This window comes from Zootoca vivipara, chromosome 4 (assembly GCF_963506605.1).
Source record: "Zootoca vivipara chromosome 4, rZooViv1.1, whole genome shotgun sequence".
NCBI lineage: Eukaryota > Metazoa > Chordata > Lepidosauria > Squamata > Lacertidae > Zootoca > Zootoca vivipara.
The window spans coordinates 100,496,090-100,523,660 of record NC_083279.1 but is presented as its reverse complement, the minus strand read 5'-3'; the positions used below and the strand labels follow the sequence as shown (position 1 = coordinate 100,523,660).

At 47.0% G+C, this 27,571-nt stretch overlaps 3 protein-coding genes and 1 pseudogene across 3 annotated transcripts; 3 read left to right on the top strand and 1 right to left on the bottom strand.

Moving 5' to 3' along the window:
• LOC132592083 (zinc finger protein 850-like) overlaps nucleotides 1-27,571 on the bottom strand; it is a 236,806-nt pseudogene that overhangs the window by 82,520 nt on the left and 126,715 nt on the right.
• LOC118085032 (olfactory receptor 51E2-like) lies at nucleotides 5,643-6,608 on the top strand. The gene has a single exon (XM_035115289.2). It carries the CDS (start codon nucleotides 5,643-5,645, stop codon nucleotides 6,606-6,608), a length of 966 nt encoding a protein of 321 aa, XP_034971180.2.
• Nucleotides 9,356-10,279, top strand: LOC118085031 (olfactory receptor 51E2-like). Its single transcript, XM_035115288.2, has one exon. It carries the CDS (start codon nucleotides 9,371-9,373, stop codon nucleotides 10,277-10,279), a length of 909 nt encoding a protein of 302 aa, XP_034971179.2. The 5' UTR covers nucleotides 9,356-9,370.
• Nucleotides 20,975-21,913, top strand: LOC118085030 (olfactory receptor 51E2-like). Its single transcript, XM_035115287.2, has one exon. It carries the CDS (start codon nucleotides 21,017-21,019, stop codon nucleotides 21,911-21,913), a length of 897 nt encoding a protein of 298 aa, XP_034971178.2. The 5' UTR covers nucleotides 20,975-21,016.

The window sequence follows — 27,571 nt, the reverse complement described above, 5'->3', positions numbered from 1 at the left end:
GAGGAACGGCTTAGGGAGCTGGGTATGTTTAGCCTGGAGAAGAGAAGGTTAAGGGGTGATATGATAGCCATGTTCAAATATATCAAAGGATGTCATATAGAGGAGGGAGAAAGAAGATTCCACCTAAACATTAGGAAGAACTTCCTGACAGTAAGAGCTGTTCAGCAGTGGAATTTGCTGCCAAGGAGCATGGTGGAGTCTCCTTCTTTGGAGGTCTTTAAGCGGAGGCTTGACAGCCATATGTCAAGAATGCTTTGATGGTGTTTCCTGCTCGGCAGGGGGTTGGACTGGATGGCCCTTGTGGTCTCTTCCAACTCTGTGATTCTATGATTCTATGATTCTACGATTCTACATCCCTATGCACCTATCCAAATAATGTTTTCTTGGAACTAAGTCCTACTGATTTCAATAAACCGTAACCCTTTCCAATTCATAGAATTATGGAAAGGACCCCCAAGGGTAATCGAGTCCAACACTCTGCAATGCAGAAATCACAGCTAGAGAAGCCCTAGCACAGGGGTGCCCCAAACTAAGGCCCGGGGGCTGGATGCGGCCCAATCACCTTCTAAATCCAGCCCGTGGACAGTCCGGGAATCAGCATATTTTTACATGAGTAGAATGTGTCTTTTTATTCAAAATACATCTCTGGGTTATTTGTGGGGCCTGCCTGGTGTTTTTACATGAGTAGAATGTGTCCTTTTATTTAAAATGCATCTCTGGGTTATTTGTGGGGCATAGGAATTCGTTCATTCCCCCCCCCCCAAAAAAAAGATAGTCCGGCCCCCCCACAAGGTCTGAGGGAGAGTGGACTGGCCCCCTGCTGAAAAGGTTTGCTGACCCCTGCCCTAGCAGATGGCCAGCCAACCTTTGCTTATAAGGGGAGCCCAGCACCTTCCGAGGGAGTCTGTTCCACTGCCGTACAGCTCTTATCCTTGGAAAGTTCTTCCTAATATTTAGTCAGAATCTCCTTTCTTGTCATTTGAACCCATTGGTTCAGGTTACAAGAAAGCACGCATTTCCGGACTGCAGCCTTAGGCAGCTGCCTTTGGCTGCAAACCTGTATGCCTTTACATATAAGGAGGAAGTTTCACAGAATGCAACTGTTGAGCTGGAAGGGACCACAGCAAATGTGACTCACTGGACATTTTTTATGCTCACCATCGGAAACTGATGGAATTCAGAGACACTCTGCGCATGTCCCCGTTTCCCCTGCTCTTCTTCCAATTCAGTTTGACCAGAGACCTCCCTGAGCCACAGATTCTTCCTCCTCAGCACCTGTGTTATCTGTCCGTCAGCAACCTGCCGTGATCATCAGCAACAGAGAACTGGGGCAGTGGCACACTGAAGCCTGTGTCTGCTGCCTGTGTGCCCTTGGAAGGGCTGCAGTCGTGTCACAGAGCACACCCTGTGCCTGAACAAGGTCCCTTCCCTGCTTCAGTCCTCATCCTCATCTTTCATCGGAAAGGAATCCTCGGGCTGGGAAAACAACTCTGTCTGAAGAGCTGCGGCTGCTGCTGCGTGTCAGAGCCTGCCACACTGAGCTAGATGGGCTAGCTATATAAGGCAGCTTCAGTTCAACAGTTCAGCTTCTTGCAGCAGCAGCACCCCCCCCGGTGGCAATGACAAACTGTCCCCAAGGGGCCGGGCTTGAGAGTCCACTATAATAATTCCAGCCTCCTTCTCTGCCTGTTCAGTTCTGCTAGCGGCTTTCATTGCAAGGAAGGGTCTGCCTGGCCTCTGGTGGTAGAGGATGATCCCCCTCCCAGAGTGACAAAGGTACGGGAAAGGTAGGGGATGCTTGCCTCTTGCTCTTGAATCTTAGGTGTGTTGCAAACCTGGGGTTTGTGTATCCCCCCACCCCCCCAAAAAAGTTGAGAATCCTTTCATCCTGTCTGGATTCGTCTGCTCGTGATAAAAGGCACCGGAGCAGAAACAGGGAGATGTGATGTTTGTATGAGCCCAGACACTTGTATGGGGCTTTTTTACCAAGATGTTATCAAGGAGAGGCTGGGAGAATAACCTCCTGGGGTTGGTTTGCAGGCTTATTTTAAGCAGAGGTTTTCCAAGAGTCAATTTGCACAGTCCCTGAGTTCTTCTCTCATGGGCTGTGCAACCACTGTGCTGTTAAAACACATTCTGAAGCATGTTTTGAAGGACATTTGAAGGCTCTCCTTATCCCCCCCCATCAATTGCATTGATGGAAACCACAGGAGGGGATAATGCTCTTGCGCTCGGATCCTGCTTGTCGTCTTCCCATAACAAATGAAAAGATTCATCAGCTCTAGTTTTCTCTGGAGAAAAACTGTACGCTTTGACCTTGAAACTATGAAACTAGAGCTGATGAAGAATAAACCGAAACAGGGCCTTGTCCTGGATTTCTAAAAACTGGATTGCTACCGGAATTTGTCTTATTATTCTCAACTTAAAACTTTCTTAAAATTATTCCTTTACCTGGCCAGAGCTCTTAGAATCTTTTCATTTGATTTTCTCAACTCTCCAAGGACTCCAATTTATTTGTCTTCTCAAGCATCTTTTTGCCACTGTGAGAACAGGACGCTGGACTAGACGGGCCATTGCCTGATCACACAGGCTGCTCTTATGATCAAAGGGTTTCTGGGACCTGTAACTCTGTGCAAGGTGAACAAGAGAATTATTTAAGGGACAGAACAGGCTCCAAATGTGCAAAACTTATGGTGTGTACACTGCCTGCCCTCTAGAAAAGCCACAGCAACCTCCATGTATCCTAGTGTTCCACTCAAAGTATTGTTACCACTCCACCCCTACCCTACCCCCCAATCTCTGCAGAGAGATAGCAAGATCCCAAGGGGCCCAGGAGCTCACCAAGATTGGGCTTCCATTGGGGAAACCGAGGCACTGTGAAGGCTAGAGTTTCTCTAAGAAGTACTGTGTTGGCCCGAATATAAGCCACACCTGCAAATAAGCCGCACCTTTAAAATTCAAGGGGGGGGGAGGAGGAGACAATACCCGAATATAAGACGCTCCCTTAAAATTGGGTTACAGGCTGAAAACCGCTGCGGCTGGTAGAATTGTAACTCCGAGCCAATTTAAGCCTTTGATCTTGCAAGCCCGCAAAAAGTTGACATACAATTGCTAAAATCGCAAATCGCTATTCAATTGCTACAATTCCGCAGGCATTCGAGCTCGCAAATTGGCAATAAAACATTTTTTTTTTGTTCTGTTTTACCGTATGTCTGTTTCAGCAGCGATATCGTAAAAGCCAAGTTTTTGTAAGGTCGTGAATTTAAGCCGCACTTTAACTTTCCATGGTTGGAATTCGGAATAAATGTGTGGCTGATATACTGGCCCATGCGGTATACCGGTAGTTTATTTGGAATATATTTACACCGGAGGTTTTCAATGGGGGGGGGGGTGCAGAACATTATGCCCCATGAGTGTCCCTCATTGCCCCCCTTCAGAAGTCCAGGAAATTTGCATACAGTATATCACAGTTCTGCAGATTGTATTTCCCCTTCATGTCCCAGATATTATCTAACTACTGCTGTGTATTATTTTTTACCATTCACTGACAGACTCTGGTACCCAAGATCTATGACAATATTCTGCTCTGTATGAATGTGCAGAAGTGCAGGAGAGAAAAGGCTACCTAACATTTCCCCCTCTCACCCTTTCCATAACTTAGGGAGAAAGTGGCATGAAAATGTGCAAACTCTGAGCCACAGAAGCATTGCAGCATTGCAAGATACCCCAAGGGTCACTGAGTCCAACTTCCTACCGTACATGGCACTGCTTTCCAGCTCCATGTTTTGAACTCAAGGCAGGCAACCCTGGTGCTTAGATGAGCCTTTGTGATTCTGGCGCCATCCAGATGTTTTTGTCCCAGACCATTGCCCATGCTGGCTGCTGAAAGAGATGAAAGCTATAGTCCAAAACATCTGGAGACATCAGGTTGGCAAAGGCCGACCTGGTTGTTTCCGTAACCCGCTAACCTCTGAGTAGGATGTGTTAGGCTGCTGTTCTGATGTCTTCGCAGTCAAAGGTAGGAAAGAGCAGTGCTTTTTTTCTTTTTAAAAAATGTTAAGGGGGGGGCTTCCGGTTCGTCGCCATTGCAGCCGGCGGGGAATTCTCGAGCTCCAAGATTCCCTGCGCCGAAAGGGAAAGGGGGTGGCGCGAGAACAACGCAACCCCCCCAAAGAGCTCCAGATTGATACAGTAAAATGGACAAAGGTACAAAGATTCACAAAATGTTTAGGGGCATGCATCCCCCCCAGAAAAAAAATGACTGGGAAAGGGTGTGGCCACAGCAACCGGGTCATTGGAGAAGAGAGGCTGGCAGGCAGGCTGACTACATACATGGCGCCTTTTGCAAATAATGCAGCAGCAGCAGCACTGAAAGCATCTTGAATCTAATGTTGCGCAGTCAGGGAGAGTCCCCCAAAGCCCCAGGCAGCCCCCGAGCAGAATGATGACACAAGACCACGTTCTATGGGATTAAAATTGGCCACAACTTTATTAAGAATTCAGATGAAGGGAGACCTTGGCTCAGGCATTGGGCATATATCCTTCTCAGGCCCCAGCCAGGGATCTGGGTAATTTCAGGGTTATCCAGCATGTTTTTTTGGGGGGGTTGGGCTAGCTCTGGAGAACATATGTTCAAGCAGATAGCTCGCCCCCCCTCGATCGCAGCCACTGGAGGGGGAGGGCAATGACAGCCTATTGCGTATGGTCAATGCCTCCCCCTTAGCCCCATTTACAGGAACCCTGTTATCGCCGCCGCAATGGGGATGGGGGGTCACCACTCCACGCCCCCCCCATTTATGTAGATGACTAAAGGATTCTGCCCAAGACCTACATCCGCCAAAGTTGCGACGAATTGCTACGGGAAAGGCGAAACCTGCCAATGCAGGGAAACTCCTTTCCGGCCCTTCAACAGCAAGTGCCTGCGTGCGTGTACGCCTGTGGAATAAAATAACCTGTAAAACAATCATTAATTTTTTGGGAGTGGAAGGTGGGAAAGTGAAGGGCTTTAAAGGTCAAAACCAGCACCTTCAACCTGACCCTGTATTCCACCGGGAGACAGTGCAGCTGGAGAAGCAGCTCCCCAACCGATGGCCACCCAACCTCTGCTTCAGAACCTCCAAGCAAGGAGAGTCCACCACCTCTCATGGAAGCCTGTTCCAATGTCCAAAGGTTGTTCCTCCTGAGATTTAGTTGGAATCTCCTTTCTTGTAACTTCTGGAGCACCAGAAAAGAGGCTTGCTCCCTCTTCCATGGGACAGCCCTTCAGATAGTTGAAGATGGCTATCGTGTGACCTCTCAGTCTTAACATAACCCTTAACATAACCCTTAAGAGTTCCTCATGAAATTTGGTTTGAAGAACACGAGCTGTTCATTTTTAATTGTGCTCTGCTTTGCGATTTTTCTGCCTGGTTTAAAACTGGATTAGAAATAAGTCAACTGGCAGGCCTGGACATTACCCTCATGGTTCCTTCAACCCCTCCTAGCTAATGTTCATCCTATGACCCCTTGGAGTTGACTTGCTCTGCTTGGCCACATAGGAATGGGGAGCTGTCATTATGTTTTCATGGGCTCAAACCCACCTGACGCCTTCTCTCTCCTTCCCTTTCAGCTGTGTAGAACAACACAAGGCCATCACACTGGACATGTCATTGTCCGTCACTAACAGAACTCATAGTGACTCGTTCTCGTTCATCTTGATGGGCTTACCTGGCCTGGAAGGTGCCCACTTCTGGCTGGCCTTCCCCCTCTGCGCCATGTACCTTGTGGCAGTGGTGGGCAACTGCACGGTGGTGCTTGTCGTGAAGGCGGAGCCAGCCCTCCACACGCCCATGTACTTCTTCCTCTGCATGCTGGCAGCCGTGGACCTGGCCCTCTCCACCTGCACCATGCCCAAACTCCTGTCCCTCTTCTGGTTTGATTCCAAGGAAATTGGCTACAGGACCTGCCTCCTCCAGATGTTCTTCATCCACTCTCTGTCCGGAGTGGAGTCCACCATCCTTCTGGCCATGGCAGTGGATCGTTACGTGGCCATCTGCCACCCCCTGCAGCATTCCTCCATCCTCACCAACGCAGTGACGGCGAAAGTGGGATTGGTGGCCGTGGTGAGAGGGGTCGCCTTCTTCCTTCCTCTGCCCTTTCTGATCAGCCGCCTGCACTTCTGCGGCTCCACCAACCTCACCCATTCCTATTGCCTCCACCAAGATGTCATGCACCTGGCTTCGAGCAACAGCACCACACCCAATGTTGTGTATGGCTTGGCTGCCATTCTCCTGGTGATGGGTCTCGATTCCCTGCTCATCTTTGTCTCCTACGTGATGATTATTAAGACTGTCCTGCAGCTGAAGTCAAAGGAGGAGCGCCTCCGGGCTTCTGGGACCTGTGTGGCCCATGTGTGTGTTGTCTTGTCCTTCTACGTGCCCCTGATTGGACTCTCCGTGGTGCACAGGTTTGGGAGAGACCTTCCTGTGCTGATTCAAGTCACAATGGGCAACGTCTACCTCTTGGTGCCCCCTGTGCTCAACCCCATTGTCTATGGAGCCAGGACCAAGGAGATTCGGAAACGGGCATTGAGGATAATGAGGATAGGGAGGGAGGGAGGCTCTCATTGACCCAGAATTTTCTTTAGAACAGATTATCCTAGAGTTATTTAACAGCTCATCTGTACAGGTGTGCTTGGCCATCCTTTAAGATCATAGTCCTTGTTAGACAAATCAGGCAGAACAAAGCTGTGCACTGATCTGCTGCATCTCCAAGCCAATGACCACGTGTCCTTCCAGGCAGCTCTCAGGAGCTGCAAGACCCTAGTAGCCATGCTTCTTGTGTAGTTGCCACACCATTTCCTGAAGGATCTGTCCTCTACCCTGCTCATCACTGAGCTCCGTGGACAAGGGCCTCCTGCAGAAAGAGGCCCCCGAGAAGGTGTTTCTTAGTGACCTACCTCGGTGTTATTCAGGGATGTGTAACAAAAGGGTTGTCAACCACTATGTAGGTGATAAATGCTACGGAATTTGTTATGCAGAGTAGGAAATCTCCTAAAGCCACTTGTACTCATTGTTGGTTGTGAGGTAGCTAGAGAGAGCTTCATGCTCAAGGAAATGCAATGTGCAGGAGGACTCTCCCTCAGTGACAGAAAAGGGTCCCTTGGGAGACTCTTTCTCTCTCTCTCTCTCTCTCTCTCTCTCTCTCTCTCTCTCTCTCTCTCTCTCTCTCTCTCTCTCTCTCTCCCACACACACACACTTTCCTCATACTCTTGATAATAAATTGAAAAATGCATGGTGGGTTTATTCCATAATTTAAAACAAACCAAAGTAGAATTAACTTTTGGCAAACTGAATTGGGCCTCTGGAAATATTGTATGCACATTTGTTCCTACCTTTCTGGAAACTTCTTGTGTGGTGAATAAAAACTATCTTTTAGATTACATCTATCTGTGTTGCCAATTTAGGAGACTTGAATCCCCACATACACTTCAGAGGAAGCCTATCGGGGAAAGCTGTAATGAAGTTCACCAACAGGCGTAGCTTTAAACAAGGATTAGACAAATTCGTGGAGGAGGTGGAGGAGGAGGTGGTGGTGGTGGAGGCGGCTTTCAATGACATTACATCGTAAAGGGTTGGACTCCACAGTCCCATGATTCTATGTGCAAAACAGCCTCAGCATAAAAGAAATCTCTGTATGTATTAGATTGGGGCACAGCCTTCAGTTTGGAATCCATAGCCAGTTTCCCAGAGGTAACAAATTGGCCCCCAGGGACTGGGCTGTCTATAAATGCCTCTCCTTTGCACAGCTGTGTTGGCTGTGTGAGGTTGCGCAGGCAGGGTCCACACAGCCACTGTTGCTGGAGAGCGTTCTCTCGAAGGTATGTTGAGGGGGGATTTCTTCTTGGTACTAGAATCACAGAATTATAGGATCATAATAGAGTCAAAGAGTTGGAAGGGACCCTGAGGGTCATCCATCCCAACCTCTTCCACTGCAGAAATAGGCAGCTGTTCCATACAGGGGGGGGGGGAAACTTCAGCCTTGGTGTCATCAGCACCACGCTCTAACCAACTGATCCATAGAACCCCCACCCGGAACCCTCTCCTGCTTAGTCTGAATATGGGCATTTTATTTGTATCAAATATATTTATATTATATCAGTTGCTGGGAAGCACGGGAGGGGAGAGGGTTCCTGTGGGAAAGGTTGAATAGCACTGTTGCTGACCACAATAGACTTCTTTTGACAAGCTCTTATAAGACTGGTTCCATTAGATTTCGGGCACCGGGGGAAAGTTCATCAATCAGAAGAGCTGGTTTGGGGCTTCTGCGAATGACTATTGCAGGCTCCTCTTGTTGCCGATGGCCAAGCTTATCTCTTTTTAACAAAACCAATAAAAATGCTCTGCCGCGTTTCTTGTTCCCAATAAGACCCCGAATGAGCCCTCAAGAGTCTTAGAATGGATCTTTACTAGGATTCCATTTGGTGGGTCCTCAAGACCGCAAGGAGAAAGGGGTCTTTCTCATCCTCACAAGGCCCCTTATGCACCAGGTGGGGTGTGTGTGTGAGTGGACTGGCAGGTACAATCCAAGACAACCGCTGGTGGACCCACAGTGTCCCAAGCTCACCCAACCCTGATATGCGGCAGTGACCACTGTCCACAGTCTGTGTCCATGTTGCTCCTCACCAGCTGCTCCTGGAAGTATGGGGTGTGTCTACCAGAAGACACAATTTGTTTCTAATCTGCACAATTTGCAGACTTAGCATAGAGGAATAAGAGAACAAGAAGAACATATGTTTAGAGAAGATTGGAAAACGTTTATTGAATATATGGGAAGTAATTGTATACAGCTGAAAACATCGGCAGCATTAAGATCAATTCAACCGTGTAATTAGGTTTTGATGGATGCAATAATGGAAAACTGATTGGTATAGTTTTTGTTAAATGTGCAGGGGTTTAAGATATGTACATTGAAGCATGGAAAGAGAAGAAGGGAAGTCATTGATATCTTAAGGGTGTGAAATGAGTATTTGAAATTGGAAAACAGAAAATTTAATAACAATGATAAAAAAGAGACACACAAATAGTTTCTTGAACTGTCTTGCCCTAATGCCCAACATGTCAGGCCTGAACAATGAGTCCTGCTAGTTAAGATGCATTATGTGATCAGTAAAGAAGGCAACAATTGAGGGGGGGGGAGAGAGAAATGCTGCCTCATGGCTTACCATTAGAGACGGGAGAGCATTTTGGTTTCAAGGATCAAACCCAATTTGGCATTGTGAATCTACCCTCTCCTTCTCTTTCAGGTGAGTAGCACTCACAGGGCTTCAAGCCCATCATGTCATTGTCGGCCACCAACAGAACTCATGGCGACTCCTTCTCGTTCATCTTGATGGGCCTACCTGGCCTGGAAGGTGCCCAATTCTGGCTGGCCTTCCCCCTCTGCGCCATGTACCTTGTGGCCGTGGTGGGCAACTGCACGGTGGTGCTTGTCGTGAAGGCGGAGCCAGCCCTCCACACACCCATGTACTTCTTCCTGTGCATGCTGGCTGCCGTGGACCTGGCCCTCTCCACCTGCACCATGCCCAAAATCCTCGCCTTCTTTTGGTTTGATGCCAATGAGATCAGCTATGGGAGTTGCCTTCTCCAGATGTTCTTCATCCACACTCTATCAGGCATTGAGTCCACCATCCTCTTGGCCATGGCAGTGGATCGTTACGTGGCCATCTGCCACCCCCTGCAGCATTCCTCCATCCTCACCAACGCAGTGACGGTGAAAGTGGGCTTGGTGGCCGTGGTGAGAGGAGTCATCTTCTTCCTCCCTCCTCCATTGCTGATCATCCGCCTGCACTTCTGCGGCTCCGCTGTCCTCACACATTCCTATTGTGTTCACCAAGATGTGATGCACCTGGCTTGTGGGGACAGAATACCCAACATTGTATATGGCTTGACTGCTATTCTCTTGGTGATGGGTCTCGATTCCCTGCTCATCTTTGTCTCCTACGTGATGATCATTAAGACTGTCCTGCAGCTGAGATCAAAGGAGGAGCGCCTCCGGGCTTCTGGGACCTGTGTGGCCCATGTGTGTGTTGTCTTGTCCTTCTACGTGCCCCTGATTGGACTCTCTGTGGTGCACAGGTTTGGGAGAGACCTCCCTGTTCTGGTTCATGTCACAATGGGCAACGTCTACCTCTTGGTGCCCCCTGTGCTCAACCCCATTGTCTATGGAGCCAGGACCAAGGAGATACGGGACAGGGCATTGAGGATAATGAGGATAAGGAGGGAGGGAGGCCCTCATTGAACCAGGTATATATATATTTAGAACAGATTATCCTGGAATATTCCACTAAGCAGTGTATCTGGACAGATAGGCTTCGTAAACCTTTAAGATCATGGTCCTCATTAGACAAATTGGTGCAAACAAAGCTCTGCACTCATCTACTGTATCTCTAAACCCCCCCATAAGTCAATAGCCATGTGTCCTTCCAGGCGGCTCCCAGGAGCTGCAAGTCCCTGGTAGCCATCTTTCCTGTGTGGTTGCCACACCATTTCCTGGAGACTGAAGCTCACACCTGATAGATCATCTCAGCCCTCATACACCCACCCAGTTACTGTGCTCTGCGGGTCAGGGCCTCCTGCAGAAACCATCTTATCAAGAGGTCCACCCCACACATTGAAGGAATAGGACCTTTAGTGTGGTGATGCCTTGGGAGATGCCTGCCCTATATATATGAGGTAGGCACCATCTCTCTTAAGACCTTCCTCTTCCAACAAGCATTTTCAGCTGAGAATTTGTACTGGAATTCTTTTAAATATTATGCTACTGTTTTCTTGTTGTATGCCACCCTGAGCTCCTTTGAGAGGAAGGTTGGGGTATAGATTTAATTAATAAACAAAATTAAGACCGCATCCAGGCTGCACTCAGGCTGCACCCCCACTGCTGTGTTACATCACTCTGGTGTCAAGACATCCCAAAACACAACATCCCTTGCGTAGGCATTTCCTTCCTTTTGGGGGGAGGAGTTGCATAATGTTTAAGGCGCTTTTTACTATTGTTTTTAGACCAGCTCCTGAAGAGGCATAGAATCATAGAATCATAGAATCATAGAGTTGGAAGAGACCACAAGGGCCATCCAGTCGAACCCCCTGCCAAGCAGGAAACACCATCAAAGCATTCTTGACATATGCCTGTCAAGCCTCTGCTTAAAGACCTCCAAAGAAGGAGACTCCACCACACTCCTTGGCAGCAAATTCCACTGCCAAACAGCTCTTACTGTCAGGAAGTTCTTCCTAATGTTTAGGTGGAAGCTTCTTTCTTGTATAAGGAATCCATTGCTCCGTGTCCGCTTCTCTGGAGCAGCAGAAAACAACCTTTCTCTATATGACATCCTTTCATATATTTGAACATGGCTATCATATCACCCCTTAACCTTCTCTTCTACAGGCTAAACATACCCAACTCCCTAAGCCATTCCTCATAAGGCATTGTTTCCAGGCCTTTGACCATTTTGGTTGCCCTCTTCTGGACACGTTCCAGCTTGTCAGTATCCTTCTTGAACTGTGGTGCCCAGAACTGGACACAGTACTCCAGGTGAGGTCTGACCAGAGCAGAATACAGTGGCAATGAATCATAAGGAAAAATGGCACTTCCTGAGAAAAATGACCCTATTTTCTTTTGTGTGTGTGTGTGTGTGTTTTGACAAGCATTCTGCCCCTCTGAGTTTTGGGCCATCTCCACCTGGGAAAATTGGGTGGCTGTTCCATTCTGCTAGATTTTCTGAGCTCAGGGGGGTTGGGGAGAAATATTAAGCAATGAAAGAAAGCATTGAGGAGGGAACGCTGTGATCATAATATTGTGGGGATTCCCCGCAAAAAGTGGGTCAACAAAGGGTGGGTGGTCCCCAGCAGGTGCTCATCGTGGAAACAGATGGATTAGGTTTTGAGTTGTTTCACTATCCACATTTCAATCGATTTTTTTTTTTGCATTGTTTAAATTCCATTATAAATTATTATTTAACTATTATACTTTATTTGTTTTTAGAGCGTTTGTGTTTGAGCCGAGCTTGCTTTAATTTTTGCAAGCTGCCATGAGTCCCAGTTCTGGGGGAAAGGCAGAGCACAAATAAATGCAATAATAGCAGTCCTCACCAAGGGGAGTTTCGTAGGGACCAACCTCAGTGTTATACAGGCATGTCTGAGAAAAGGGTTGTCAGCCACTGTGTTGGTGATAAATGATACAGAATTCACTACACAAAACAGGGAATCTATTTGTATCTCTCCTGAACTCGCCCTTACTCATCTTTGCTTGTGAGGCAGGCGAGAGAAAGTTTCATGCTTAAGAAGAACAAGGATATAGTTTGAATGCTTCACCTGTAGCTCTATAAATCACTTAATGTGTCAATACGAATGGAAGACGTTAAAATTGCAGTTGCTGTATAAGGGATTTTTATGATGACTGGAAATTAGTAACATTTTGGAATACAGAAATAAAGTAAATCATCAAAAGATTAATTCTAGCACCTAAATGGCATAATTTGGCACCTGTATGATTGGTATTAGTAATTGTATTATAATTTGGTATTGTTATAATGAGGCTTTTATTGGATTATTGTAATTGATAATTAATAAAAAAGAAAAAAGAAAAAGGGAAAGTTTCATGCTCCAGGGAGAAGGACTCTTCCTCTGGGTGGCAGAAAATGGTCCCTCGGAAGACTGTCTCTCTTAGAAGACATCTGAAGGCAGCCCTGTTTAGGGAAGTTTTTAATGACTGATGTTTCAATGTATATTTTTAATCTTTTGTTGGAAGCCGCCAAGATGGGTGGGGTATAAATAATAAATCATCATCATCATCATCTTCTTCTTCTTCTTCTTCTTCTTCTTCTTCTTCTTCTTCTTCTTCTTCTTCTTCTTCTTCATCATCATCATCATCATCTCCGCCATTTCCCTCATACTGTTGATAATATTTTGAAAAATGCACGATGGGTTTCTCCCATAATTTAAAACAAACCCAAGTGTAATTTACTTTTGGCAGACAAAATGGGCCCCTGGAAATACTGTGTGCAGATTTGTTCCTCCCTTTCTGGAAACCTGTCACAAGGTGGATAAAAACTACCCTTGAGCTTATTATGTCTGCATTGCCTCTTTAGGAGACTTGAATCCCCACCTGCACTCCAAGGGAAGCCTATTGGGGAAAGCTGCAGTGATGGCCACCAACAGGGGCAGCTTTAAACAAGGATTAAACAACTTCATTAAGGAGGAGGCTATCAGTGGCTCTTAGCTGCAATGGTGGCTACCTTCCATCTCCACCGCTGGACTCAGCAAGCCTCAGCATAGCAGTGTCCTGTTACTCCTGTCCTTCTAACAAGCTTCCCATTGGAACGTCTGGTTGGCTGGCAAGAGCAGGACCCTGGATAAGAGGGGCCATGGGCCTGACCTTCTCATGTTCTTAATGTTGTCCCCTCTAAACAAGTTGGCAGGAGCTGTGCCTTCTCACGAGTTAAGCTGAAGTGAGTGGGCATAGGCCACGGGTACATGAAATGGGCCTATGCTTCTCAGGTATATAACTTCAGGAATATAAGCCATTTTGCCTTTCTGAAAAATCCTATCTTCTGTCTCCCTTTTCCCTACTAAGATACTGTCCCTATGACAGTCAGCATTGCCTATGTTTACATAAAGCCACCTGGTTATAGCATGTCCGGGACGTTTAGTCACAGGAACAGGCCAGGCTGAAATTGCCTTGGACGCCTGCCCTTCAGGAGATGCAGGATCCAGGACAGAGGTAACTTAGTGGGTCACAGTAATCCCAGATGTTCCCAGATAAGGTTGGGATGAGCTCTTCCAATACGGGGTAATCCTGGATGTCGCAAATATGGTGGGGGGTGAGCTCTTCTAAGAAGGAGGAGATGAAATTCATAAATGGTAAACGGAATGGGCCTTGCCTTCACCAATTGGTAGTTCTTTGTTCTAAATGAGACAGTCTGATTGGTTGTTCTGTAATGTATATTATACCCAAAGGTATAAATGTTTGAGACACCCATTGTTCTGGGCTCGGCTTTAGGAAGTATCCTCTGAGCCATTGCTTGCTGTCAGCAAACAATAAAATTTACTTTCCTTTTCTCTATTGCTGCGTGGCGAAGTTTCTTCAGTCTGCGAGGCGACCCTACAAAGCCACACATTGTGGAAGTGTCTCTGATTCTTTCCTCCATGGCTCGCTGGGTTGTTGTTTTTCGTTTTCTTTTTTAAAGCCTAAAGCATCTTTTGGTGGGTGCAGAGGAGAAGGCAGGTGGGAGAAGAGAGCCAGAAAGATCCCAGTGGTACCAGTGGGGGAAATAGGGTGCATATGGAAGACATTGGGTGAATAAAAACTGACTCTTGTATCAAAATTAAAATTATTCAGTCCAAAAATATGGTTCAAAAGTTTCACTTACTCAGAACTTAACTCCAAACAACTTAAAGCAAATAAAGTTACATTCCATTATTACTTATACTGATCCCAGCCTAAGGGCTATCTTAGATTACAAATAATATATTGCATCCTGAGCTAAAAAAATCAAAGCTCACTCTCTTCTCCACTGCAGCCTCCATTAGCCCCAGGCTGTTTGCGGGAGGCAGAGATTCACAGTCCATTCTCTTCAGCAGCTTGGAACAAAGAAAGCACCCCACCAAAGGTGGATGCCTGCAGATTAGCATATGCATAAACCTGTAACACAATCCATTTCATGTGATTAAGCTAGAAGACACACAGTCCCATGATACAGCCCCATGAAGGATAAACCTGTTAGGCTCTTCTTTAGCTCCAATGGAAATTTTCTGCCATGCCTCCCATTACAATACAGGCACATTATAGATATATTTTCCATTTCAATGTATATTACACAATTATGCTTAACAATTATGGCTAAACATTAGGAAGAGTTTTTTTGATGGGAAGAGCTGTTCAGCAGTGGAACGGACTGTCAGGAGATTCAGTTCCACCTTAAGACTTAGGCATGTTGCTGCTGATATATGTCACATGTCTAGGTATATCCTTTTATGGACTCTTACTTTCAGTTCTGTTCTGAGTTCTGTTCTGAACTGTTTGATCTGATGGAAGAGAGAAAGCATCGTTCGCTCTCTCTTCATGCTGTACTATAGCTGTAAATAAACCACTTTAAAATGCCTCTCTGCTGCTGCCTTATCATCTCCGCTGAAACTGCGTGGGCATCTCTGCTGATTGCGTGCTCAGGTTGCTGAGACCCTGAGTCGTGTTCGTGTTCCATGGGAATCACCGGGACTGAGACGAAGAGGGAGCTGCCGGCTGGACCTCCCAATGGTGAAATCCCATCAAAAGGGTTACGGGCCCAGAAGTACAAGGGTCGTCAAGCCCAGAGGAGATGGTTGGTGGTCTCTGGACCAGCCAGTTATGGATCCAGGAGCAAGCAGTGTGTTCCGAATGCGGCTGATCAGTGCTGAAAACATCGGAGCAATTGAGAGGTATGTGTGGAGAGCGATGGGCAGCAAAATGTTTATTCAGCAAGCTGCTGGCTGCTGCCGGAGAAAGCTTTGAAACAGACAGTCGTAAACCTGTCCCAGTGATTAATTGACTGTGAGATAGAGCTGGAGCGGAGGCATTTTTCCAAAGTGATTGCCTGTAACGGGTGGCTGGAAAAATGGAGAATATGCTTGGAAGCTCTAACCAGATAATTCTTCTGGATGGGACTAATTATCATACATGGAAAATATATGTAGAAGGCAAGTTAAGACTTGCAAAGCTCTGGCATGTGATTGAAGAGAACCCCCCCGTGCCAGTGACGAATGCTTGGGCTCAATGTGATTCACAAGCTCGTGGTTTGATTATTGGATGTGTCTCAGCTACAGAATTAATTACCCTTGCTGGAAAAGCGTCTGCGAAACTAATGTGGGAGGGACTACGTGAAGTCCATGAACGCAAACAGGCAGGGTCAGTTCTATTGTTTTTCGGACTCTGCACAACATGAAACTCCAGCCGGGAGGTGATTTACGTGCCCACATTCTTGAAATGCAGCGGCTGAGGGAGGAACTGGTGAATCGTGAATTTGTTTTGCCAGAAGCTGTGTTTGCAGTGTTGATTCTGGACTCTTTAGACCACAGCTTTGATGCCATTGCTAGCCAGTTAGCAGCCCTCCCCACAAGAGATTTAACAGCAGCTAGAGTAATTGCTGTATTGCAAAATGAGTGGGATCGGAGGAGAGCTGAGGGCGCCAGTTGCAAATCACAGGAGCCAGCTGCTACATGCCAATCTCAAGCTGATAACGCTAGAGCCTTCACGATCAGGTGCTATGGTTGCGGAGGTTTGGGTCACGTAAAGCGAAACTGCAGAAAGAAGCAAGATAAGCAAAGACCGATAGCTGCTGCAAATTTCAAAGGCAAACAAGGAAAGGGGGGTGGCAGCGGTGGAAAGCAGCCAAGTGGACAGCGTAAAGCTATGCTGGCTAAGATAACAGCAACTTCAAAGGCTAATAACTTCTTTGTTGTCGATTCTGGTGCCACGAACCACATCTGCCGAGACCGACATCTTTTTGTTTCATTTCAAGCCTTTAAGGGGAAGATTTTACAGGCAGGTGGATCATCTTTGGACATTCAAGGAACTGGGACAATTGTGTTAGAATCTCTAAACCTAGAGATTGCTGATGTGCTTTATGTGCCAAAAGCAAAGGATAATTTACTTTCAGTTCCACAGCTGGACAGAAAGGGTTTTCACATCTCTTTCAGGAATGGCATTGCCATTATCACTAAGAACAATGAAGAATACGTACGTGCTGAAAAGGTTGATGAACTGTTTTTGATGACTTTTGATGATGTAAAAGTGTCTGAGGGTGAACCTGATGAAAATGTTGCTTATGTTGCTAACACAACTAATAGGCCTCTTCATGCAGGTTGTATTCACGAATACCATCGCATTTTTGGACACTTAGGCTGGCAAGCAGTGTCCAAGATGCCCAAGGTTGTGCAGGGCCTGAAGCTTAAACCCTGCAAGTATCATATGAAGTGTGTTTCCTGTGCACAACATAAGGTGAAAGTTGCACCCAAAGGGAAAGTGTCTGGGAGGAAGGCAACCCAGCCTTATCAGGTGGTCCATGCAGACCTGGTAGGTCCACTTTCACCATCTGTGAGTGGATCTAGGTATTTTATGATCCTAATAGACTCCTACACCAGATATGTTCACGTGTTTGTGCTAAAACAGAAATCAGATGCCTTTTTAAAGTTCAAGGGTTTCTGTGCATGGCTTGAAAATGCCAGGGGCCAAAAGATAAAGTGCCTATTCAGTGATAATGGAGGGGAGTTCACTTCTCATGAATTTGAAGCTTTTCTGTCTGAGAAGGGAATTCAACACGATCTGGCATGCCCCAGAAGTCCTTGGGAAAATGGTCTGTGTGAAAGGGCAGGACAAACCTTACAGCAGGGACTTAAAACCTTGCTGCATGATGCCAATTTGCCAGAACAGTATTGGGCCGAAGCACTATTAATTTTGTATACACTCTTAATCGCAGGTGGCATTCAGCGATTGAGTGTACCCCTTATGAAAAGATGTTTGACAAACAGCCTTACATCAAACACATGAGGATCTTTGGATCTGACATGTGGGTAAACACCCCACAAAGTGGTAAGCTGGGGACACGAGGTGAACCTGGTATATTCTTGGGATACGAAAATGGAGCGTACAGAGTGTTAATGAAAAACACTCAAACTGTAAGAATCACCAAGAGTGTCCAGTGCAATCCCAAATGGGGGGAAAATGTGGGGATTTTTCAGATTCATCCTGTTGATGATGAAGAAGAAGAAGCACAAGCTGAGGATGATGATGAGCAGGATTCTGGTTCTGATTCTGATTCAGTAAGAGGCGCAGGTGCACTATCAGCATCTGATAGTGACACTGCAGATTATTTAAGTGCAAAAGCCTCAATCAGACCATCAGATGCGTCTGACACTGAACTAGAAGAACCTCTGTTCACCATTGGTCGCTTTTCTCCTAAAAAGGAGGAGTTAAGTAAAGATGAAGAACGGACTGTTCGAAGGTCCGAGAGGGCCACAAAGGGGAAACCGCCCAAGAGATATGCTGATGAATATGCAAAGACAGCTGTTGCTGTTCTTGGTACCTCTGAAAAAATCTTTGAACCTGCTAGTTTCCAAGAGGTTCAGGAATTGAACCCTAAGCAGGCTCAGCCATGGCTGGAAGCCATGAAGGCTGAAATTGACTCCTTAGATAGAAATCAAACCTGGGAGCTAGTTCCAGTTGTCCCGGGAATGAGGCTTGTTGACAGCAAGTGGGTGTTTAAAGCCAAGACTAACCAGAATAGAAAGATTATGAGACACAAAGCAAGGTTGGTCGCCAGAGGATTTTCGCAGGTACCGGGGGAGGACTTTCACCAAGTCTTTGCTCCTACCGTGAAATACGAGACGGTGAGACTCATGCTTAAATTTGCATCTGAACAAAAGTTTCAGGTCTCCCATCATGATATTGATACAGCTTTTTTATACGGGGTTTTGCAGGAAGATATATTTTTACTGCCCCCTGCTGGTGTGGATGTACCAAAGGGAATGGTATGCAAACTAAGGAAATCACTGTATGGGCTCAAACAGAGTGCCAGGTGTTGGAACACCAAACTTACAGAAACATTGCTTTCCTTAGGATTTAAGCAAGGTATCGCTGATCCGTGTGTATTTGTCAAACAAGAGGGGGAGCAAAAACTATATTGTATTTGTTTTGTTGATGATTTGTTGTTCTTCTGGAAGAACAAAGAGTTGTACCAGAGTACACTTGCTCAGTTGAAGGAACACTTCAATATGAAAGACCTAGGTGAGGTTTCCAATTATCTTTCTCTACAGGTTGAGAGAAACAAAGAAGGTACTTTTCTGGTACACCAAACTCAAAAGATTACTGATGTGCTGAACAAATTGAATTTAATTGACGCAAATCCTGTTGACACACCTATGGTACCAGGTTATAAAGTTGATGATGATGCAGAACCATTTACCGACACTACACTGTATAGATGTGTGTTAGGTAAGTTAAACTTCATCGCAAGAGTTTCAAGACCTGACATTGCTGTTAGCTGTAATTTGCTGAGCAGACGTGCCAACAATCCTACTGTTCAGGATTGGCGTGCTTTGAAACGCATTTGTAGGTACTTAAAAGGAACCATGCACTACAGATTGCGTTTCACAAGTCAAAAGACTGGAGGTCTGGAAATCTTCGCAGATGCAAGTTTTGGTAGTGATGTCACAGATAGCAAAAGCACTTCAGGTGTTTGTTATGTATACAACCATTGTCTTTTTGATTGGATGTGCAGGAAACAGACAACCGTTTGTCAGAGTTCCTGTGAAGCAGAGCTCAACGCTCTCTCACTCTCCTTAATGGATTGTGAATGGTTGTTGCAACTGTTCAAGGATATTGGAGTTAATGTGTCTTGTCCTATTCAGGTATATCAAGACAATCAGTCCTGTTTAGCTTTGCTAGCATCCGAGAGTTGCAAGCAGAGGACCAAATATTTGCAGATAAAATTACATCGTGCAAGGGAATGCATAAAGAAAGGACTGGTCCAAATATCATACATGCCAGGTAATGAAATTCCGGCTGATATGTTGTCCAAGGTTGTAAATAAAGAACAGTTGCACAGTTATATGCAAAAGCTACAGTTTGGAACTGCTGAGCTTAAGGTTTCACAGAATGGGGGAGTGATGTCAGGAGATTCAGTTCCACCTTAAGACTTAGGCATGTTGCTGCTGATATATGTCACATGTCTAGGTATATCCTTTTATGGACTCTTACTTTCAGTTCTGTTCTGAGTTCTGTTCTGAACTGTTTGATCTGATGGAAGAGAGAAAGCATCGTTCGCTCTCTCTTCATGCTGTAATATAGCTGTAAATAAACCACTTTAAAATGCCTCTCTGCTGCTGCCTTATCATCTCCGCTGAAACTGCGTGGGCATCTCTGCTGATTGCGTGCTCAGGTTGCTGAGACCCTGAGTCGTGTTCGTGTTCCATGGGAATCACCGGGACTGAGACGAAGAGGGAGCTGCCGGCTGGACCTCCCAATGGTGAAATCCCATCACGGACTCCCCCAGAAGGTGGTGGACTCTCCTTCCTTGGAGGTTTTGAAGCAGAGGTTGGATGGCCATCTGTCTTGAATGCTTTAGCTGAGATTTTTGGGATGCCTCTTTGAGTTCCCTTCCAACACTACAGTTCTATGAGTCTGAATGCAGAACAGCCTTAGCATAAAAGAAATGTCTAGATATATCACATTGTGGCACATCATTCAGGTGGTTCCTCAGAGCTAACAAATTGGCCCCTGGCGGCTTTGCTTTCTATAAATGTCTTTCCTCCTCTCAGTTGTGTTGGCTGTGTGAGGTTGCGCAGGCAGGGTCCACACAGCGACTGCTGCTGGAGAGCGGTCCCTCAAAGGTATGGAGTGGGGAGTTTTTCTTGGGATTAGGGCAGAACCTTTGTTTCTGATGGACTAACATTCCCCTGAGACCTGGAACCCTCTCCTGCTTAGTCTGAAGATGGGCATTTAATTTGTCTTAAATATAATTTATATAATACCAGTTGCAGGAGAAGGCTGCTCTTGTGCTCATGTTCTGCCCCCTGCTTTCCCACAGGCATCTGGTTGGCCACCTTGAGAACAGGATGCTGCTCCTGGAGTTATGGGATGTATCCACCAAAGAGCACAAATGGTTCCCTAAACCCTCTTGTCCTAGTGCCCAACACACCAGGCCCGGACAATGAGTCCTGCTGGTTAATCATGCAGTAGTATGTGATCAGTAAAGAAGGCAAGAGTGGGGGGTGGGGAGAGAAAGAGAGTGAGTGAGAGAGAGAGGAAATGAGTGAGAAACAGATGCTGCCTTGTGCCTTGCTCTTATGGAGAGAACATTTTGGTTCCGTGGAATCAAACCCAGTTTGGCACTGTGAATCTATCATCTCCTTCCCTTTCAGCTGTGTAGAACAACACAAGGGCATCACACCGGACATGTCATTGTCAGCCACCAACAGAACCCATGGCGACTCCTTCTCATTCATCTTGATGGGCCTACCTGGCCTGGAAGGTGCCCAATTCTGGCTGGCCTTCCCCCTCTGCGCCATGTACCTTGTGGCCGTGGTGGGCAACTGCACGGTGGTGCTTGTTGTGAAGGCGGAGCCAGCCCTCCACACGCCCATGTACTTCTTCCTCTGCATGCTGGCAGCCGTGGACCTGGCCCTCTCCACCTGCACCATGCCCAAACTCCTCGCCTTCTTTTGGTTTGATGCCAATGAGATCAGCTATGGGAGTTGCCTTCTCCAGATGTTCTTCATCCACGCGCTATCAGGCATTGAGTCCACCATCCTCTTGGCCATGGCTGTGGATCGCTATTTGGCCATCTGCCACCCCCTGCAGCATGCTGCCATCCACACCAATGCAGTGACGGTGAAAGTGGGCTTGGTGGCCCTGGTGAGAGGAGTCGTCTTCTTCCTCCCTTTTCCATTGCTGATCATCCGCCTGCACCTCTGCGGCTCCACTGTCCTCACACATTCCTATTGTGTTCACCAAGACGTCATGCACCTGGCTTGTAATGACAAGCTGCCCAACATTGTATATGGCTTGGCTGCCATTCTCCTGGTGATGGGTCTCGATTCCCTGCTCATCTTTGTCTCCTACGTGATGATCATTAAGACTGTCCTGCAGCTGAGATCAAAGGAGGAGCGCCTCCGGGCTTCTGGGACCTGTGTGGCCCATGTGTGTGTTGTCTTGTCCTTCTACGTGCCCCTGATTGGACTCTCCGTGGTGCACAGGTTTGGGAGAGACCTCCCTGTTCTGGTTCATGTCACAATGGGCAACGTCTACCTCTTGGTGCCTCCAGTGCTCAACCCCATTATCTATGGAGCCAGGACCAAAGAGATACGGGACAGGGCATTGAGAGTACTGAAGATATGCAGAGACTGAGGCCACACGGTCCCTGATATAATGCCCCACTCTTCTCCAGTCATGACTTGCTGCCCTGAGCCATAAACACTGAAGTTCATTCTACTTTGCCTCCCAACCCCCCTTTTACTTGAACATTGCTCTGGTCCTGACTACCACCTTATCCAGGGCTGACTTTACAGACACCCACCTCCATGTCTCTGGCAGTGATTTCGCTTCCGACAGATCCTAAGGCCCCCTTTTGGGTTACCTGCAGATTCCCTTTGTCTTCATATAAATGTGGGCTTGATAGCCATAGTTTAAGTCTGCTTTTGCAATTGTGAAGCATGTGCTTTTCCCGTCTCTCTCCGTTGAGCAGGGTCAGCCTCTGTCTGTTTCTCAGTAATGTGTGATCATAGCTCATGTGAGAGTTTCCATCCAGAGGCACCACGGATACACTAAATCATGCGTAGCTAAAAGCTGCCTGATGGAAGGGCAGGAACCTTTTTCTCCACTGCCAGAGGAAGAAGAAACAGAGGAAGTGCCAGGAAGAAGAAACCTGGTTTCCTTGGCTGTGGAAAAGAGGGGGAAAGCAGACAGCGAGAGAGGCAAGCAGAACCTTCCAGCTTTTTTCTTCCGTCTGCATCTCTCTGTCAGCCTCTCTCCTCCCTTCCACGTCTGGGGTTTCTTCTTCCTCCATCGCCCTCCATTTCCCCACTCATTTTGTAGCCTAGGGCGCCAGGGTTCCTTCTCCCTCTATCTGCCTCCTGGCTCCCTCCGGCCTTTTTCTCTCCTCCTCCTCCACTACAACCATCACCTGGAAGGCTGGCTCTGGCTGCCGCAGCCAAGCTCTCGTAAAGGAATTTGTGCAGGTAAAAGGCGTGTGTGATGTGAGTGCACTTCAAATCAATGTCTCCGTTTTATCTTGAGGTACCTCTTAAGATATGAGCACAATGCCTGCTCCTGTGATGCCACAGAATACTGAGCCAGTGGATACGAAGGCAAGGAACAGGAAGGAGAGTAGGGAGGTGGGAGGGAGGGAGGGTGAGTTAGCAGAGGAGAGTCATGAAGAAGAAGCAGGAGGGGGACCTCAGGGTGGAGACAGAGGAGACAGAGGAAGGAGAAAGTGGAGACGGAAGATTGCAAGCCTCAGAGAGAAGGAAAGCGGGGAGAGACAGTGTCAGAAATGCCAGACCGTGGACAAACAGCCTCTCCACAGGGTCCACCTGCCTCCATCTTTACCAACTTCTGAATGCAAAGTAGAGGCAGTTTAGTTTCAATGAGGCCACTTTCACACAGCGAAGTTTTCCATTGTTCTGCTGGGTTGTTTCTGTGTCGTTGGAATTTGTTGTTACTTATGTTATGTTGCACTTATTCTCTGTGCTTTTTTCTTTAAAAAAATGTTTGGGGGTACTCCCATTTTCCTGCTCATATTGAAATACTGCCCCCCAACGAGGCCAAACTTAGATTCACAAAATGTTTAGGGGTATATGTACCCCTGCGTTCCCTCAGAAAAAAAAGCACTGTCTAATTCTGTATTAATAATAATAATAATAATACCGTAATAACAACAGCTCTGAGTTTCCTCTAGTAGAAGGATAGAGTAAAAATATTCAGAACTAAACAACCAAATAAATCATCATAAAGAACTACGACAAAAATGATATCATGGCATGTAGCCAAGAGTGGTTTGGGATTTGTTGTTTATGCACTGTTTTGCTTGTTATTCGATAGTTTGTGATCTGTTTTTAACCTATAAGTATTCCTAGAATCCTAGAACTATGGGTTGGAAGGGACCTGGTGGTCATCTAGTCCAACCCCCTGCAATGCAAGAATCAAAGCTAAAAAAAAACCTATCAGATGACCACCAACCCTTTGTTTGAAGACCTCCAATGAAGGCAAGTCCTTCCAAGGTAGTCCAGCTCTTACCGACAGGAAGTCCTTCCTAAGACACAGAGTTGTGTCCAAACCAGCGCTGAGTAACATGCCCCACCAGTGCAAGGATTTCTGCTAGTGCAAAAGCACTTTCCCCACTTGCTCCCCATCACATGCCCCTAAACCTGTTCTGGCGATTCCCCCCAATACTCTGGAGCAAATTTGGGTTGGCTGAGGGGAAGATGCAGGTCACACCCAGTGAGTTTCATGTAGCCAAGTGGCGATTTGAACCCTGGTCCCTTCCTGGCGCTTGAACCACTACACCAAACTATACTACATGCATACCACAAACATAAACTACTCTCTTCATCTTCACCAACCCCCCCCCCTTTCCTCCCTTTGGGATTCCATTGCTTTGCATGGGACCCCTGCAGTCGACCTCAGGTATGGGGCCAGAATGGGGTCCCTGCCTTCCAGTGCCTCTGAGCGCAAAGCTCCTGGAGACAGACTGCAGCAGAAGGCTGTGGCATTTGTGTTCTTCTTGTGCGCTTTCCAGGGCAATCTGAGTTGGTGCTTTGGGGAATAAGATGCTGGATCAAGAGAGGATCTGCTTAGCAGACAGAATGTCCCTGCTTCAACAACCCACTACCTTCCTCTCATGGCAGGACTGGGAAAAACTTCTTTGTGAAGTCCTGAGGAACTGCTGACAGTCTGTTTATTAGATAGTACTGAAGCAGCTTTGTCATGCTGGCCACATGACCCGGAAGCTGTCTGCGGACAAACGCTGGCTCCCTCGGCCTATAGAGCGAGATGAGCGCCGCAACCCCAGAGTCGGACATGACTAGACCTGATGGTCAGGGGTCCCTTTATCTTTACTTTACTGAGCTAGATGAACCATGGGCCAGACTCATTATAAGACAGTTCCCTGTGCTTCTGATCTCGCTGGACTTTTCTGATGTCCTTAAGTGTAGACATGACATGCCTGCCCAAACCTTTCTTGAGGGTGTCTAAGGAAAGTGACTCCACACACCCTCCCATGGCAGCTCCCTCCCTCCCTCCCTCTTGGTGGTTGACCTGAATCGGTTTGCAGTCATCCTGGCTCAGTTCTGCTCCATCCCATCCTCTTCTTTCTTCTTCCACAGGCGAGGGGTGTAGCCCTGCCACTCATTCTTCTTAACTTCAACTTTCAAGTCACCGGTCCAGGGGGTGGCCCCGCATGTCATCTGCCCTGGCTCCACCCACGGCGGGTCTCCCTGTCTCCAGCCCCCCCCCGTCCCAATGGGCACCGCCAACCACTACTGCAAGACGCAAATGCCTTGTGCCCGTTAAACCACCATTTCTGAGACTTCGGTGGTTTTCAATGAGGTGCTTTCTTGTTTACCTTTAGCTAAGGAGATCTCTAAGCTGCTACGAAAACTTGTAAATGCAGAAAAGGGGGGGTGAATGCTGGACGCTCTGGGAATGTGGCATTGTCACGAGGGTTTTTTTTGGGGGGGGGAAGTGGACGCGAGGCGCCACACATGATGCTTCTCCTTTGGTCTTTCCCCTTGTCTGTTGCTAAATTAAGGTTCCAAACACGCAAGACATTTAAAGTTCAGTTTGGTTTCTTGTAATGCAAACAGCCATGACCAGCATAAAAATAAAATACTGCTACTAATAGTGATTTACATTCAAAGCACATTTAAAGCAGCTGCCCCCCCCCCAAATGGGCTGCCATTCCCAGCGCCTTTAACAAACGATAGCTCCCAGGACTCTTTTTATCCGTGTGTGTGTGTTTAAAATGTTTTCTGTGACGGACTGCTAGATTCTCGATTGACGGAAAACACATTCCACCTCACGCAGGTAGAGCTTGTCTGGGTTGCTCCCAGGCAGAGGTTTCTAGGCAGTAGCCAAGTGAGCTTAGCCATCCAGAATCACCAAGGGATTTCTCACCTGTGCTCCATCTCCCACAGGTGCAGCACCTGAGGGACTCTGAGGTCACTAAAAATCCCTGGCCATTATCTCGACCTAGCCATTCAAAAGTCTATAAAATCAAGGCACTGAATCCGCCAAACCTCGCAGGTGTTCCTGTGCCCATTTGAGCTCCGAATCCAAGCCATTTCTAGGCCCAGGATTGCAACAACTTTGGAGAACCCCCAAGCTCCTCAGCAGCAGAAAAGATGTTAAAAGCTGATACATGGTGGCAGGTCTGTGTAGGTGAACCGTTTCTGATTAATGACTCACAGGGTGGATGGCAAAAAGTCTGGTATTTGCTCTGCAGCCGAAGAGGGTGTTGCTAGCAAAATAGTGGAAAGGTCCGTCTGTACTTTTTCTGCCAGAGGAGGGGGGAATTGTTTGCACATTGGGGCTGGGCAGGGCTGGGCTGTGGGGCTGTGGGGCTTCAAAGCACAAATATGTGGACAAGAGGATAACCAATATGGGGACCTGTAGCAGTTATGCAAACATTCTCAAAATGATAATATAATAATAATAATAATAATAATAATAATAATAATAATAATAATAATACCCCGCCTGGTTTCCCCAGCCACTCTGGGTGGTTTCCAGCAAAATATTAAAGTACAATAATTCATAAAATACTTAAAGCTTCCCTAAACAGGGCTGCCTTCAGATGCCTTCTAAAAGTCAGATAGTATTTCTTTGACATCTGGCCTTGCACAGGGGAGGTGCCACCACCGAGAAGGCCCTCAGCCTGGTTCCCTGTAACCTCCCTTTTCACAGGGAGGGAACTGCCAGAAGGCCCTCGGAGCTGGACCTTGGCTGAACAATGGGGGTGGAGATGCTCCTTCAGGTCTACTGGACCAAGGCCAGTTAGGGCTTTCAAGGTCAGCACCAGCACTTTGAATTGTGCTCGGAAACGTACTGGGAGCCAATGAAGGTCTTTCAAGACTGGTGTTATGTGGTCTCGGCGACCACTCCTATGGGATCCTAGGCATAGCTGCCAAGTTTTTGCTTTTCTCGCGAGGAAGCCTATTCAGCATAAGGGAAAATCCCTGTAAAAAAGGGATAACTTGGCAGCTATGATCCTAGGGACAGTGAAGAGGGAAAGTCTACTGCCTTCATGCCTTGTTTCTGGGCTTCACGTGAGATACTGGCTTTCCAGCCTAGGAAGCAAAAGGAAATCTGGAGAACAGCTGGGGGGAGGGGTGGGAAACTAAGGTGCATGATCTGAGACTGAAAGTTCATGGAGTAAAGCTGTCATAGAATCATGGAATTGTAGAGTTGGAAGGAATCCCAGGGGTCAGTTAGTCCTGGAATTTCAGCTAAACCTTCCATGACAGATGGCCACTCATCCACTGTCTAACAGCTCTTACTGTCAGAAAGTTCTTCCTGCTGTTTAGTCGGAATCTCCTTTCCTGTAACGTGTAGCCATTGGTTCAAATCCTACTGTCCTTGAGCCATTGGTTTGAGTTCTAGTTTCAAATTAGTGTGATTCCTGCATTGCAGTTTTTGGAATAGATGAATCCTTGGGGTCCCTTCAAACTCTACAGTTCTATTATTCTATGAAACTACAGTTTTCAATGGAACCTTTCCCACTTTGGCAGCAGTACTGGACTATATGGAAAGAGGTGAGTTTATGGGGCAGGTTGGTGGTGATAATAGTAGCCACAGAGAAGGACTATGTGCAGAGGAGGGTGGCCCAGGTATTCCTGGGTCTGAAAACCAAGCCTTATGAGGAATGGTTGAAGGAGTCAGCTATGTTTAGCCTGAAAGAGAGGAGACTTGAGGGTTACCATCTCCCAATATTTGAAAGGCTGTCACATGGAAGATGGAGAAAGCTGGTTTTCTCCTGCTTCAGAGAATAGGGCCTGAACCAGCGGATTC

Bases quoted from the DNA above. Each gene is read 5' to 3' on its own strand.
- LOC118085032 (XM_035115289.2), top strand. From the start codon at position 5,643: ATGTCATTGTCCGTCACTAACAGAACTCATAGTGACTCGTTCTCGTTC.
- LOC118085031 (XM_035115288.2), top strand. From the start codon at position 9,371: ATGGGCCTACCTGGCCTGGAAGGTGCCCAATTCTGGCTGGCCTTCCCC.
- LOC118085030 (XM_035115287.2), top strand. From the start codon at position 21,017: ATGGGCCTACCTGGCCTGGAAGGTGCCCAATTCTGGCTGGCCTTCCCC.